The following is a 14,398-nucleotide window of genomic DNA, read 5'->3' as shown; positions in this document are numbered from 1 at the left end:
TTTCTTTTTTCCCCTCTTCCAACCTATGCCTGCACCTGCATCCAGCTGGCGGCCGGTCAGGAGTGCTGTTCCCCCGGGCTCGGTGTTGGGGCCAGATCTGTTTGATACCTTCCCCAACCACCTGGATGAGCCGGCAGTGTGCCCGCATGGCCAGGAAGGCCACCAGCATCCTGGCTTGTATGAGAGATAGTGTGGCCAGCAGGAGTAGGGCAGTGATCGTCCCCCTCTACTCGGCAGTGGTGAGGCTGCACCTCGAATCCTGTGTTCAGTTTTGGGCCCCTCACTACGAGAAAGATACTGAGGTGCTGAGTGTGTCCAAAGAAGGGCAGCGAAGCTGGTGAAGGGTCTAGAGCACAAGGTTTAGTTGGGATCTTAGGAAAAATTTCTTCACAGAAAGGGTTGCGAAGCAGTGGAACAGGCTGCCCAGGGAAGTGGTGGCGTCACCATCCCTGGAGGGAGTTAAAAGACGTGCAGACGTGGCGCTTTGGGACAGGGTTTAGTGGTGGACTTGGCAGTATGAGGTTTACAGTTGGGCTCGATGATCTTAAGGGCCTTTTCCAACCTAAATGATTCTACGAGTCTATGATCTGCCCGTGCACTTTGCCCTCTCTGTGTCTAATAGGTTCCTACACCTACAAGCTCTTAAAGCAATAGCTTCTGGCTTCCCTCGTCCGGACCGACAGTTAAAACTCCTCTGGTGTCTTTCATTACCTTGCAATAATGAGATGTGCATCTCTGGGTTTGCACATCCAGTGATGCTCTGAGCACATCTCTGAGCCGGCTGCAGTGATAACTTCCACAGCCTTTTGTTTGGGTGTGTGAATGCCCTTCCCTCTCTTCTTACTGGCCTTAACTTATGTCTGCTTGTTACAAAGACGACACTGGCATGACTTTCTAGGCTATTTGTGTTTATTAGCTTTGACTTAGTCCTGAAGAGGCAGCTTCCACCTCTTTTGGGGTGCCACCCTCTAACAACAGCGTGTCAAAATCTAATGAAAACCCCTTTGGATTTTCTCCACTTGTGTCACGATTCTGAGGAGAGGGCCTTCTAAAACCTTGTCAAAAACAACCAACAGGCTCACCTGCCAAAAAACCCAAACCAAAACCAACAAAAAAGGCCCTTTTGGTCCCCTTTTCATGAAGTCTGAGGCATGGAAAAATGCTTGTCATTTTTCTGATGGCTCCTCATTAGCTTTTATCCAGAAACTATTCAAGTTGTAGGCCCACATGAGCTTCTGTTGGATGTGGGTTGAGGTTAGAAATGCAGCTGGCTTCTGATTTATGAAACTAATTGACATCTTCAAAGGCAGTTTCAGCGGCTCACACAAGTGAAAGGGCACAGAAGCTCACGATGACACACAGTAAAGCGTGGGAGGCTCCCTGAGCAGCCCTGATGAACTCAGCAGAGAACAGAGACCCATTTTGCCAAATGACCTGTCTCCTGGTTCCCTGCTCTGTCAGGGTAAAGGATGCACCCCCCACTTTGCTCACATCTGGAGAATGCCTTCTCCCCAGAGGCGACAGACCATGCCACTTCTTGAGAGAACCCGAGTGTAACATGGTCAATGTTTGATGTTAAACTCTTTGTTCCAATCTCCTGTTTGTTGGGGTTGGGTTTTGGTGTTTGTTTTGTGTGATAATTGTGTTCTTTCATTCTGACTGTGCTAGAAAGGAGCTATTCGTAACACTCGTAATCGAGTCGAATCTGGAAATTAATAATGCCAGCTGAGTGATCAAGTGTATATGACAAGAATTTGTATGCTTTCTAAAAGCAGCAATGTATGTTTTCCTAGGGTGGTGGGTTGTTTTTTGGTTTTTGTTTTTTTCTAACCATCTTGATGCACTCTTACTGTATGGGAAACTTGATTACCTGACAATTGTGTATTGGATTTGTCTTAGGACGGATACAGGTTGAACTCGCAAAGGGGGGCAGCATGACTGAAACCTATCACAGAGGTGATGCTATGGTGTACATTGTTAAAATTCTTCTTAGTCAAGTGTTGCGTTTCATGAGTGACGTAACAGAATGAATCCAAAATAGAAAGTGATGTTTTGAAAATGTCAGATAGATTGTATTTTCTCCCAATAAGAATCAATGTCTTGTCTTTTCCAGTCATATCTCCTGACATCAGTGTCTCAGTCTTCAGCTGGCAAGTGAATACACGCGGCCAGGGAAAACCATCTACTTATTTGGGTGTATTTGACTTTGACTGCTGGTATCAGGCTCAAATGCCAGGCTCGCTAAGGTAGGTTTTTATGAAGCTGTTTTCAGTATCCCTCCCCATAATTCATTGGAAAGTCGGCGTTTAGCTTCTGCGCTTGTTTTCTTTCAGGCCAGAAGAATCCCTTCAGGACTGCCCCTATTTTGCACTGTGGTCACTGGACGCTGTAACAAGCACGACTGCTCCAAACCTCCTTCTGGATGTTGTGGTGCAGGAGTGCAGCCTAAGCTGGAGAGTTCCTCCTTCTTATCCACAACCTGAGCTGTGTTTTCATCCAAGCACCTATAATTTTGGTAGGTATTACACGGCTTTGAATAGTGATAAGCTTAAACCGAGCTCAAATGCCATTTCTTGGTTCTCCTGTTCATTGTTTGTCACGCAAAAACCCAACCAAACCGAAACACCCCAACCCCCCACCCACCCAACTCTGGTGACGTTGTACTGACCAAGTGTGTGCTGTTGTGACACCTGCCTGACAGGCGGCTGGGTCTGGGGGTTGGGTGCTTCTGTAACGCAGCCCGTGAGGTGGTGCTGGTGATCAAATGAAATGACTCTGGGCTGAAGCTCAAAGCGCAGCACCTCGATAGCCCCGGAGGTAAAATCTCTACACTCAGCCATTATTTTTCTAAAAAAGTCTGTAAGTGATGTGATGAGGAGAACGGGTACTCAGTTGTACCTTTCCAGAGGTTGCTGTGACAAAAATGTAAACTGGTGCCACCATCACGGTGAGAGTATGGAATGTTGTCCAACGTTCATTGTCTCTGCAGATGGCACGTGCCTGCTGAGCTCTGGAGTTGTTCATGTGACGTGCAGCGGCTTCCAGAAGGAGGTGAGCTTTTACTGTATCTTTATGGAGAATGTCAAGAGATGGACCTTTCCTAAGCTTTCCATGGCGCTGCTTTCGGTGTCAGGGACCATTTAATGCTCCTCCTGCCCATCCACACGCGTAACTGCAATTGTACCCTACCAGTTTTATCAAATGTAATGTTTGAGGTCCCCTCTTGGGAGTGTAAACCCACCGTTGTCTCCTGTTGAAGCACGATCAGGGCCTGAATGTCTAGAAAGGAAGAGAGCGCTGCTCTAGGAGCAGGAAGAGAAAGTCGGGGAAAGCTGTTCCTTCTCTCTCATCAATGAGTGCAACTGCCTGCGTGGTCCTGAGTTCAGGTTTTGATCCCTGATTACCTTGGAAAAGAGGACAGAACGGAGAAAAGGAAGCATCGTTCCCTCAGAACAACCTTCTACCCCGTCAGTCTCTCAAAGCATTAGGTTCCGTGCAGGACCTGACGATGGGGGTGTCTCACTCGGATGCGAGTGGCTGCGAACATCCGCTTGCTGGACTATACCTGATCATTTGCTTCCAAGGCAGTGAGCTGCAGCAAACAATTGCTGTTGGCAGCTCTACCCGATGACTTCCCTGTATTTTCCCTTCATCGGTCGGCTTTGCTGCAGCCTCTCAAAGCAGATCTTCACCCCTGTAGCCTTTGCCTTGTGCTACAGGTGCCCAATTGACTCCTCTGGGACTGCCCTCTTGTTGCTGCAACACCTCAGTCACCTTTAGCTCGTGACACCCACCACCTTCTCTCTGCTTTATCCCACCGCAGTGACTTCACCCCCCTCCTTCAGAGGTTTCCCATTTGCAGGGCACCAACCTTTCTCTCTCCTCTGAAGGATTTCCATGAGAGATGCAGCCTTTGTGATGAAGAACCCATCTTCACCCAGGCAGGCTCCAAGCGAAATGCTGAGCGAGCGAGTCATCAGGCAGAGGAGCACTTAGTAGGAAGGGGAGAGCAGGCTTTCCCTGCCCTCATCTTCCTCTCTACTGGATTCCTCACCAGATCTGTGGGGGTGCGCTGGGGCAAAGAGCACTTGTGTACAGTGTGGTAGCTAACATGAACGTCTTGGCAGGTTGGCCTGGCCCATAGGCTGTTTCTTTTGCAAGCCTGATGTAGGCTCTTCCATTCAGATTGGGTGATCTGATGTCAGCTCCACGTTGGAAATAATTGGGAAATGCAGAAATTTGTCATACCCTTTGCTGAATTGAGACTAGATCATTCAGAGGCTTGTTAGGCATTTGAGCAGGAATTGCTTGTGAATGTGAGTAAGACAAATCTCAGAATTAGGGGCAAGAAGCTTGGTTTGGGGTTTTGTTTGCCACCGTAAGTTGTACTCGGTGTGTTTCCTTGTCTGAGACTGGTTTTCAGAAAAAGATGGAAATCTGATGTGTGTATTCGAATGTGTAGAAATGGCTTTGAATGTGATGATTTTATTTAGAAGGGAAAGATACTTCTGAATGTGCTTAAAAAGCCAAAGAAACAAGCAAACAAAGAGCAAAAGCCCTAAAAAGGAAAATTTGCTGAGGGCTCAGTCTTGGGCCCCTCGGGACAAGAAGGACATAGAGTTGCCGGCGCGTGTCCAAAGAATGGCACCAAAGCTGGGGAAGGGTCTGGAGAACAGGTCTCATGAGGAGAGGTTGAGGGACCTGGGGTTGTTTGGCCTGGAGGAGAGGAGGCTGAGGGGAGACCTTATCGCTCTCTGCAACTGCCTGACAGGAGGCTGTTGTGAGGTGGGGGTTGGTCTCTTCTCCCAGGTCACTAGCGATAGAACGAGAGGAAACGGCTTCAAGCTGCATCAGGGGAGGTTTAGGTTGGATATTAGGGAAAATGCCTTCACTGCAAGGGTGGTCAGGCGTTGGAAGAGGCTGCCCAGAGAGGTGGGGGACTCACCATCCCTGGAGGTATTGAAAAGACATGTAGACGTGGCACTTGAGGGCACGATTTAGGAGACATGGTAGTGTTGGGTTGACAGTTGCACTCAATGATCCTAGAGGGCTTTTCCAACCTTAAGGATTCTATGATTCTATGTTTCTATGATCATTTCACCTGGAAGAAGTATCAGAACACCAGCTGCACTCAGCTACTCCTTAACAGTGCACGTCTGTGCCTGCCTGTGCTTTGCCCTTCTGAAGGATTGCCATGGCATTAGAACACAGTGTTTGAAGCACCTAAAACTGAAACCTATTAGAACATCAATGTTTCACTTCTTTTCTGTCGTTTTGGGAAATGACAACTTAATGTTTGGGGTGTCGTAACTCCTTCATGTCTTCATAGCCTGGAAAGCTGCTTGATCTTGGCTTCACTGCTTCCATGCAAACGTTGCAGAGTTCTGTTTGTTCTGTCCCCTTCGCGCATTCCTGATGGCAAACTTCTCTGCACCCCATGTGCCATGGGTATAAGCAGGGCACGTTGCTGGGAATAGTTAATTGGAACGCAGTAAATTGAGAGGGTAATGTAGAGGCATGCAAATAAAGATTAGAATTAGCCTTTGGGAAGTTGATGTGTCAGGGGAAAAATTCCATGTGCTCCTCAAAGCAACAAGCAGCCCAGCCTGTGATGCCTGAGTGAGTGTAGAGTTAGAAACAAGCACTTACTGTTGGTGGTTTGGATGTTGAAAGCAGGTAGGATTCTCCTTTGATTTTGCCTGTTACTTTTAGGAGGAGCAGTTAGAGGCGGTCTTGTCAGCTGCTGCCCAGACAGGTTCTGTAGGGCTTCTGACTGGCTGCATTAAGCTTTGGACATCTAAAGGTAAGACTTGTTATGTGGTTTTTATGTTGCATGGTTTCTTCGTTTGGAATTCTTGATTCATTTCTTTTTTGTTCTCTCTTTTTAAAGAGCAGCCAAGTTCTGCTGCTAATTTACAGTTGGCCCTTGACTGGACGTGGAGCAGAGTGATCTATACAAAAGGCGCATTTGAGCAAATCTGTGAGTACTAGTGCAGCCATGCTGCAAACCTAGAATCAGTCTTTCCAGTTGAGCTTATTCAGTGATCTGCTGGTAGATGGTCTTGCCCGCAGATCTGGAAGTGCACTTTGAAACTCTGAAATGGCTCTGTAGGCTAACGATTTCATACTTGTTCTTGAAAAGGTGTTGCGCTGTTTGACGGCTCCTGCAGCTCCACTGACCCGCAGAGGTTACAGGCTCTGCAGCACCGCCAGTTGCTTTTGAGCAACCTTAGCACAGTCTTAAACTGTTTTCTAACAGAGGCACAAGAGCTCGCTGGAAAAGGTTTGTCACAGTATTTCTAACTCTCTGGTGTGTCTTATGAAGATTTGGAACGATGCTGGGGCTGTAATTGTGGAAAGAGGAGCTGTTGTTGGTTTTGCTGATTGGCAGAAAGTCAAATGTAGCGGGGAGAAGGGGCTTAAATGGGAGGGGTTGGGGCTGCCACTTAACGCGCGTTGAGTTCAGGGCACGAGTTTGTTGGGGAGCTCGTGCGAGTGGGTGGGGAGGCTGCGTTCAGCAAGGAGCTGTGCAAGCACCCGGCCTGAAATTACAGCAACGGGATGTGGCACTGTGACAAATACTCCCTTTGATTGTCAGCTAGCAGTGCGTAATTGCATGCAAATATTGGGCTGGAAATTACTAAAATCAGAGAGGAAGCCTAAATGAGTAACATGTGAAGTGAGTTGCATGAGTTTCTGTAGCTGTTTCTATTAGAACTTGTTCCTGGCATATTGAGGAGAAAAGAGAAAATCCCTTTGCTAGAGTAAACCTCTCTGCTACGTGAAGAACAGGTGCCTTATCCATGAGTGGATTTAGTAGTTCCGACTTCACTTTTTTTTATTAAACCTTTAGTGAATCTTCTTCTTTGTAGGGGTTGCTTGTGATTGTGGGCTTTTTCTTCAGTTAAGGAAGTGATACGGAGTGAAAAATGCACAGGCAAAGATTCCTACCGTGTTATTTTTCTACTTTCTCTTTAGTGCAATGAGGGGACTTTTATAAAAAAACAAAAGAAATTGCACACCAACAGTCCTCTTAAGCTTCTTTTCATGTTTTGCAGACTTGACAAACAAGCTGGCGGTGACCAGCCTCGCAGCTTTGTATGCACGAGTGGTCCTCTGGTTCTGTGGGTCCCGTCTCCTGCCAGAGGGCTCAGGTAAGCCTAAACTGTCACGCATCTGTAGCAGTCAGTGCTTCCTATGAACACGTGCTTCCCCGTGGTTTTGTCAAGGCTTCATCAATACCAAGTCGTGCCGGTTCAGTGACAGCAGATGCTGAAGTTCTGCTGCTGAAATTGAGATTTCACTGTTTTTGCAACTCCGTCGTGTAGAATGATGGAAGCAGTTTCTTTCCGGGGTGTTTCTCAGAAACAGCACTAAGCCTCTGAGTGAAGGAGTTGCTCGTGCCCACAGCTTGAAATCCTTGGGATTGTAAACAAGTAACTCCTAAAGCATCAACACGGGAATGCTTGATTTTACAGTAAAAGCTTGACGTGCGTGTTTTGAACTTTTTACGGATTGTTTGAGGAAAAAATACACCTTGGAAATAGTTCATCATTTGGATGGGTTATAAACCCTATTGTCAGCCTTAACTGTCTTACGCATGTTCACATGACATGTTTAAAAACCCATTCCCTTTGAGAACTGGGGTTTTTTTTTTAGAGTGAACTTCAGCTGACACTACATGTTCTGGATGCTACATCACCTGTAAGCTTGAAATGGCACTTAGGACAAGGAGGAATTGACTCCTGTGTCGTAGGTCTCTTTTAGCAAAGGCAGAAGGAGGATGGGCTTCTTTCAAAGTCGGAGGCTGGCCTGTGCTTTTGATGCTCAGCTTGTGTGTTCTTCTGTCTTTTTAGTCAAAAACTGTAGGTTGAAAATGTGATATGACTTCTTTAACTTACTTCTTATTTATTGCCTGTAGGTGATGAGATGCGTTTCTCTAGACCTTTCTACAATTATCCTCTGATTCGGAGCTACTACGCTGGTCATCGACAGAAACTGGAGCGTTTATCAAGGTAGGACGTGCAGGAAAGCTCTAGAGCAGTTCCGCTGCAAATTCAGAAGCGGCAGCAAGTGGCTGCCGGCGAGCGCACGGCGATGGAGAGGAGCCGGGAGGAGGCTGTGCCCATGCAGCGTGCTGCGAGCAAAGCCACGAGCATCCTCCGCCATGGCTCAGGAGAGACGGGATTTTGGCGTGGGTGATGCCAGCGCTGCCCTCGGCCACGCAGCAGGGACGAGGGGTGGGCAGGAGCTGCCAGTGCCGGCAGCGTGGCGTGAAAAGCAACGGCCCCTTGCCTCGCAGGGCAGCCCCTTGTTCCAGGGATCCACCCGCCAGGGATTGAAGGAAGGAAACCAGATTGCTGCTTACGGCTTTGCTTTGAGCGTGTTTTGGATTTGAAGAGCGCGTTTAATAAAGGGTATCTTATGTCAACAAAGTGTCCAGAGTCATTCTGTGGTTACAAGGCGAGGGCAGTCGGGGTCTTGGGGGCTCGGTGGGTGGAAACCCTTTCTGGCTGGGAGCATCCACCCACCCGTCCCCCTGCACCTCCCCAAAACCAGCCCAGCTGCTTCAAGTCTCCTAAACACTTCCCAATGTCCCTTTCAACCCGCATTACCGACCCATCCTAAATCCTGCCTCCTCCGAGCCCTGCCAGGATGGAGAAGGTGCAAATGCAAACGAAACCTCTGCAGGGAGAGCCTGGCCGGGGGTAGCGGCAGCTTCCTGGTGCGGGGTGCGGGTGGCCGGGCAGTGGGCACAGGCGCCGGGGCCCCGGCACTGCGGGGACGGATGAGGACACCCAGAGGGGACCTTTCCTGGAGGGGAAGGGGAGAAGAGGAGCGCTGAAGAGAAATCCCTCCAGCGCCAGGGAAGAAACCTCGTGCTGGGAGCTGATGCCTTGAAGGTGAGAAGGGCTGTAAGGGGGGGTTATAATTTGGTTTTAATGGAGGGGCTGATGCGTGGTGGGGGGAAGCACCTTGCGGCAAGTGGGTTGCTCGCAGACAGCCCCATCCTGCGCAGGGGGAGGGTGGGGATGGGAGCGCTGAGGCCTGAAGTGCTTTGCTGCAGGCTGCTCTGGAAAGCCCTCGAGCTCTTGCTGCCTTCAGGTGTGTTTTTGCAGAGGCAGGCCCTGCTCCCGAGGGAGGTGACTTGTTAGAAGGGCAGCAAACTGAGGGTTGGGGTTGGTTTCTGGCTGTCGGTCTGCTGAAAAGGGAGATAGAGATTCCCGCTCCCCTGGGAGTCGCCTCCTCCCTCCTCCACGGCTGGTCCCAGCACCCGCCAGCTCCCAGCCTGCGGCCGCTGGGGAAGGGCGCGAGCAGAGGGGACTCTGCCTGTGTGCTGGGGAGAGGGTTTGACCCTCCCAGCTCGTCTGGCCCAAACCCCCGGGGGTCCTGGCAGGAAAAGCCCTTGTTGTCCGCACCACTGGTGGCAGCAGCAGCCCCCGAGAGCGGGTCTGGCCGCCCCCCTGCCCCTTGCTCTCAGGGGTCCTTCCCCCGTGGGGCAGTGGGCAGGAGGAGTGCCTGGTGGTTAAACCTTCCCGGAGACACCCCGAAGCCCCCCACCCCGCAAAGGGCAGGCCTTACAGTGTAAGGGGAAAGCAAACGGCTTCCCTTGGCTTTCATGGCTGCTCTTGGCCCCCTCGGTTGGGGTGCTGGGGGTCCCTCCCTGGTCTCTGTTAAAGCCCTTGGGCGGGCAGTGGTGGGGCTTGGGGAGTTCGTAGAGAGACATGTGTCTGTAATCCTTCTAATTAAATAAAGGCAGGCCCCACCCTTGAATCTGGGGCTCTACCAGCCCCCCTCCCCCCTTCAGCTTTGCCCTGGTCACTGTGGGCTCCTCAGCGGTCACAAGTGGAGGGGGGTCCCAGGCAGGAGGGAAGGGCTGGGGCTGCCCCTGCACCAGCCCCACGGGGGCACCAGGATGTGGGGTTTGGGATTGCTGGGGATGGATTTGGCACTGGGTGCGGGGTACGGTGGGATCCCGCATCCTCCCTGCCACCTCCCCGCGTACCCCAACCCTGCCCATCCCCACCCCGGGGCTCCGTCCCTCAAATAGCCGAGCCTCAGCCCAAACTGGCAGGTCCCCTCCACCTCCCCATGGCCATGCGAGGACCAACCGCAGGGCCAGGAGCTGTGTTATTGTTATTTTTGTTGTTATTTGCATTCCCTCCGCCGCTCCCCCCAACCACTGCCGTGAGGGTTTCTGGGCTCTCCCTTACCGGGGGCACAGGAATGTGCAAGGGCTGGGTGGTGACACTGGGGATCAGGCATCCAAACAAGCTGTCGCCCCGCTGAGCCTTATTCTGGGGGGAAAAGCCTGTTTTGAGGGAGCAGAGCGGGTGATTCCGCTCCACCCACACCCCCGACTGTTGGTCGCAGCATCATTCGAATGACGGAACCCTCGGCCCCAGCTGCCCCAGTGCAGCCGGTGCTGGGCTCCTCGGCCTCGGAGGCCTCTCCTCGCCCAAAGACACGGGAGTTTGGGCTCACAGCCCGGCAGCGAAGCCGGACACCACAGCCCCAGCCCGGGAATAACGGATGCCTGGATCCACCGGCTCTCGCTGAGTAAGGGTGTGCTTGGGCTGGGCCTGTGCCCCCTCCCCGGGTTGTTTTAGGGGCGCTAGGTGAAGGGAGAGGCAGAAAGAGCAGGAAACCAAGGGAAGCTGGTAGCAGGAGGGGAACGTTAAGATATTTTGGCGAGGTGGTGTAGCCTGAGATTTTGTCCTGCTAGCAGCAGGTGGGAGAATCATTCTTGCTTTGCGGGATGGCAGGGCTGGATTTTGGCTGTTTGAGGGGGGTTTGGCTGTTTTTATTCTTTCTTACTTTGGCTGAAGGCTTGTTGGGCAGCACTGGCCTGCTGGGGTCTGGGTGACACCGTGGCACAGGGGTTTGAGGGAATTTCCCTGAGTTTGGGGCTGCTCAAGCACCCCGGGGAGGTGTTGTGGCTCCGGTGCGCAGCACCCTGGGGATGGGTCTCGCCCAGCGGCACCCGGAGCACCCAGGGCCAGCCCTGCCCGGGTGCCGGAGAGCAGCTGCGCTTCAGGGAGCTTCAACCCTCTCCCTGTTGCTGTTGCAGGATCTGCCCCATCCCCTCCCTTCCCTTCACGTGCACCCCGTGAAAGCAGGAGCTGCCGAAGTGCCGAGGCATGGCTGAGGGGTGGCTGCGCTGCCTGCAGGCAGGAAAGGACGGAGGGCCGGAGGGCAGCGTGGGGGACTCGGACAACCTGGACGACAGCCTGACCAGCCTCATGTGGCTGCAGGACTTCTCAATCAGCGCCTGCATGGGCAAGTCCTCCTGCTGCCCCAGTGACCCGGACCCCCAGGACTGTCACAGCATCTCCAGCTCTGCCGCGCCGTGCTCGCCCCCGGCCGCCGACCCGGCACGCATGGGCATGCCCCACACTCCCTGCAAGCCCATCTCCTCCCCCACCTTGAGCACGGCGCACCACCCCACGGCCGCGCACCCTCAGCTCACGCAGGACATCGACTACAAGACCAACCCACACATCAAGCCACCCTACTCCTACGCCACCCTCATCTGCATGGCGATGGAAGCCAGCCAGAAGCCCAAAATCACCCTCTCCGCCATCTACAAGTGGATTACTGACAACTTCTGCTACTTCCGACACGCCGATCCCAACTGGCAGGTACGAGATTTGGAGACTTCTTGCCTTCTCCCCTCTCCCCACGGGGCTGGGGAGGGCTTTCCACAGCCCCCACGGTGCAAGGCAAGGTCCCGCGGGGACGCTGGATCCCGCTGGCAGGAGAGCGATGCCGGCAGCCGGCGGGGAAGGGCTGTAACGGGAAAGAGCTTGGGTGTGCAGAAATGCCACGGCCATGAGGGCGGCGGAGGGAAGGAGCCATTCTAGGGGAGAGCCCGGGGCCGTGTTGGGAGCGGGGAGGTACCCACCGGTCTGCTGGTCCCTCCGGCTCCTCTTGGTGCTGGGGCGAAGGCGTCTCTGTGCCCAGCTCCACCTTCCTGGCGCTCTCGTGGGGTCCCCAGTCCCTCGGGGGTGAGCACACATGAAATCGCCAGGCCGAGTGCCTCTGGGGGCTGAGGAGCAGGTGTAGGAGAGGGACGGAGCCGACCCCCAGGCAGATTGTTGCGCAAATCCCTCGCTGCGGAGGTCCAGAGCAGAAATGCTGCTGCTTTCCAAGCAGGGCAGAGGGCAGGTCTCCTGACCCCTGGGACAGGCAAAGGAGGCTCCATCACTGTGACGAGCCAGTGAGGCCTCAGAGGGAAACCCAAGAGAGGTCAAATAGGGCTGCTGTCCCCAGCCAGCACAAGCGTGCCCTCGGGGGGCAGGGGCCAGCTCCCCCACGCTCACCAGCTCTGGGGACAGCCTGAAGCACAGGGGCTTTTCCCAGCCACCTTGGCTCGCTGCCCTCCCCCGGCACACGACGGGACCTCCGGCACGGGGGGCTTTCTCGGCTGTGGCAGGGCAGGAGGGACCCGGGAGGCTCGTCCCTCTGCTCGGGTTATTCGCAGCCCGCGCCCGCAGCACGCCAGCGATCCCGGCAGCGGTGCTCGCCCGGGCAGGGCAGGGCGACGGCGCTGCAAACCCCCTGCCCGGGTGCTGCCCACCTTCTCCCTGCGCAGGGCGGTCGCCAGCGCCTCTGGCAGCCCAGTGCTTTCTGTTCTTCTTTTTTCCTTTTTTCTTTATTCTTTTGTCTTATTATTATTCTTTATTCTTTTTTCTCTTTTCTTTTTTTTCTACTTTTTATTTCTCCTTTTTCTTTTGTCTTTTTTCTTTTTTCTCTTCTATTTATTTTTTCTTCTTTTTTATTTATTCTTTATTCTTTTTTAATTTTTTTTTTCATTTTTGTTTTTTCTCCTTTTTTTTTTCTTTTTTTCTTATTGCTTCCCTTGCCTCCCTCTCTCTTTTTGGTCTCTTCTCTACTTTTCTAGGTCTCTTCTCTCTTCGGTTTGGTCTCTTCTTGGCTGTGTTCTCATCCCCTCTCCTCATTCCCATACATGAAGACAGCCTGGAAAGGTCATGCCACCTACTCTGGGGGGAGATGATGGAGATATCCCTGTGGGAGCTGAGTGCTTTGGAAAGGAGCCAACACACCCGGGCTTCAGCCCGGAGGAGGGGTTTTGGGGGTGGGGGTGGGGGTGCGGTGTGGGTGTGCGCATGTTTTTCAACAGCTCTAAGTGTTCAAGCCTTGGTTTTCCTCTTCAGCACTACGGGTTATGGATAAATAAGCATAAAGGTATCTAGGCAACATTACAAAAAAAAACACCCACCTCTACCATATCCAATCTCTTAATCCAGTCTTAGCTTTGTGGAGTCCAACGCTGGGGCATTTACCCAATAGCTGAGTTTCCTTTCGAATTAGTCACATCACTCCAGGCACATTCAGGGCTTCAGAACCACTCGACTGAGGCTGCCTGGCCTATGGTTTCCCGGGTCCTCCTTCTTCCCCTTTTTGAGGATTAGAGTGACATTTGCTTTCCTCCAGTCCTCGGGCACCTCTCCTGTCCTCCACGACCTTTCAAAGATAATGGAGGTTCAGCCTTGGTTTTTTCCTGTTTTGGGTCTAGAACTCCATCCGACACAACCTCTCCTGGAACAAGGGCTTCATCAAGGTGCCCCGGGAGAAGGGCGAGCGAGGGAAAGGTGGGTTTTGGAAGCTTGACCCCCAATACGCCGACCGGCTCAAGAGTGGTGCCTTCAAAAAGCGGAGGATGCCCCCGGTGCAGATCCACCCAGCTGTCACCGACAGAGCCCAGCAAGAAGCACAGAGCGTCGCCAGCCCGGCCACTTCAGCTTGCGCCTCCAGTAACAGCCTCAACGTCAGTGTGGAGTTACAGCAGCTGCTGAAAGAGTTTGAAGAAGTCACCGGTGACCAGAACTGGAACCTAGCGGATGGCAAAGCAGGGCACAAGCGCAAGCAGCCCTTGCCCGAGCAAACGGCCAAGGCGCCTCGGCTTTCCAACCCTGCCTTGCTGACCCAGGAAGAGCAGACTGAGCTGGCATCACTGAAAGGCAGCCTTGACTGGGAAGCCATCCTCAACACCACCCTGAATGGAGACTTCTCCACTTTTGGGGACCTGGAGCTCACGCCTCCCATCAGCCCCATAACACGCGACCTGGACTTGATGCTACACGGGCACCACATCGCCTCTCCCCAGGGGCAGGAGCACGTCCTCACCGAATCCAACCACGACAACCTGGACTTGGATGAAACCTTCATGGCCACGGCCTTCCTGCAGCACCCCTGGCACCAAGGGGCAAACGATTACCTCTCCAACTCCGGCAACGTGGAGGAGGTGTTTGAACTCAGCGACGGCTCTTTGCCAGCAGATGTGAGCGACTGGAGCAGTCTGGTGTCCCTCTTATAAGGGGCCAGTCACTCTCCAAAGCCCGCACAGGCTTTAGTAGGATGCTCCCCCAGAGCT

General features: G+C 52.8%; 1 protein-coding gene and 2 long non-coding RNA genes across 4 annotated transcripts in view; 2 read left to right on the top strand and 1 right to left on the bottom strand.

The window, feature by feature from the left end:
• LOC142051435 (uncharacterized) overlaps positions 1–14,398 on the top strand; it is a 175,215-nt gene that overhangs the window by 141,051 nt on the left and 19,766 nt on the right. The window lies entirely within an intron of this gene.
• LOC142051434 (uncharacterized) overlaps positions 1–14,398 on the bottom strand; it is a 140,546-nt gene that overhangs the window by 111,775 nt on the left and 14,373 nt on the right. The window lies entirely within an intron of this gene.
• On the top strand, positions 11,077–14,388 carry LOC142051432 (forkhead box protein J1-like). Its single transcript, XM_075080565.1, has 2 exons — positions 11,077–11,642; positions 13,541–14,388. Exons 1-2 carry the CDS (start codon positions 11,142–11,144, stop codon positions 14,339–14,341), a joined length of 1,302 nt encoding a protein of 433 aa, XP_074936666.1. The 5' UTR covers positions 11,077–11,141; the 3' UTR covers positions 14,342–14,388.

The sequence above is a fragment of the Phalacrocorax aristotelis genome, unplaced genomic scaffold (genome assembly GCF_949628215.1).
Source record: "Phalacrocorax aristotelis unplaced genomic scaffold, bGulAri2.1 scaffold_34, whole genome shotgun sequence".
NCBI classification, from domain to species: Eukaryota; Metazoa; Chordata; class Aves; order Suliformes; family Phalacrocoracidae; genus Phalacrocorax; species Phalacrocorax aristotelis.
This window is presented reverse-complemented; position numbering and strand designations above follow the sequence as displayed.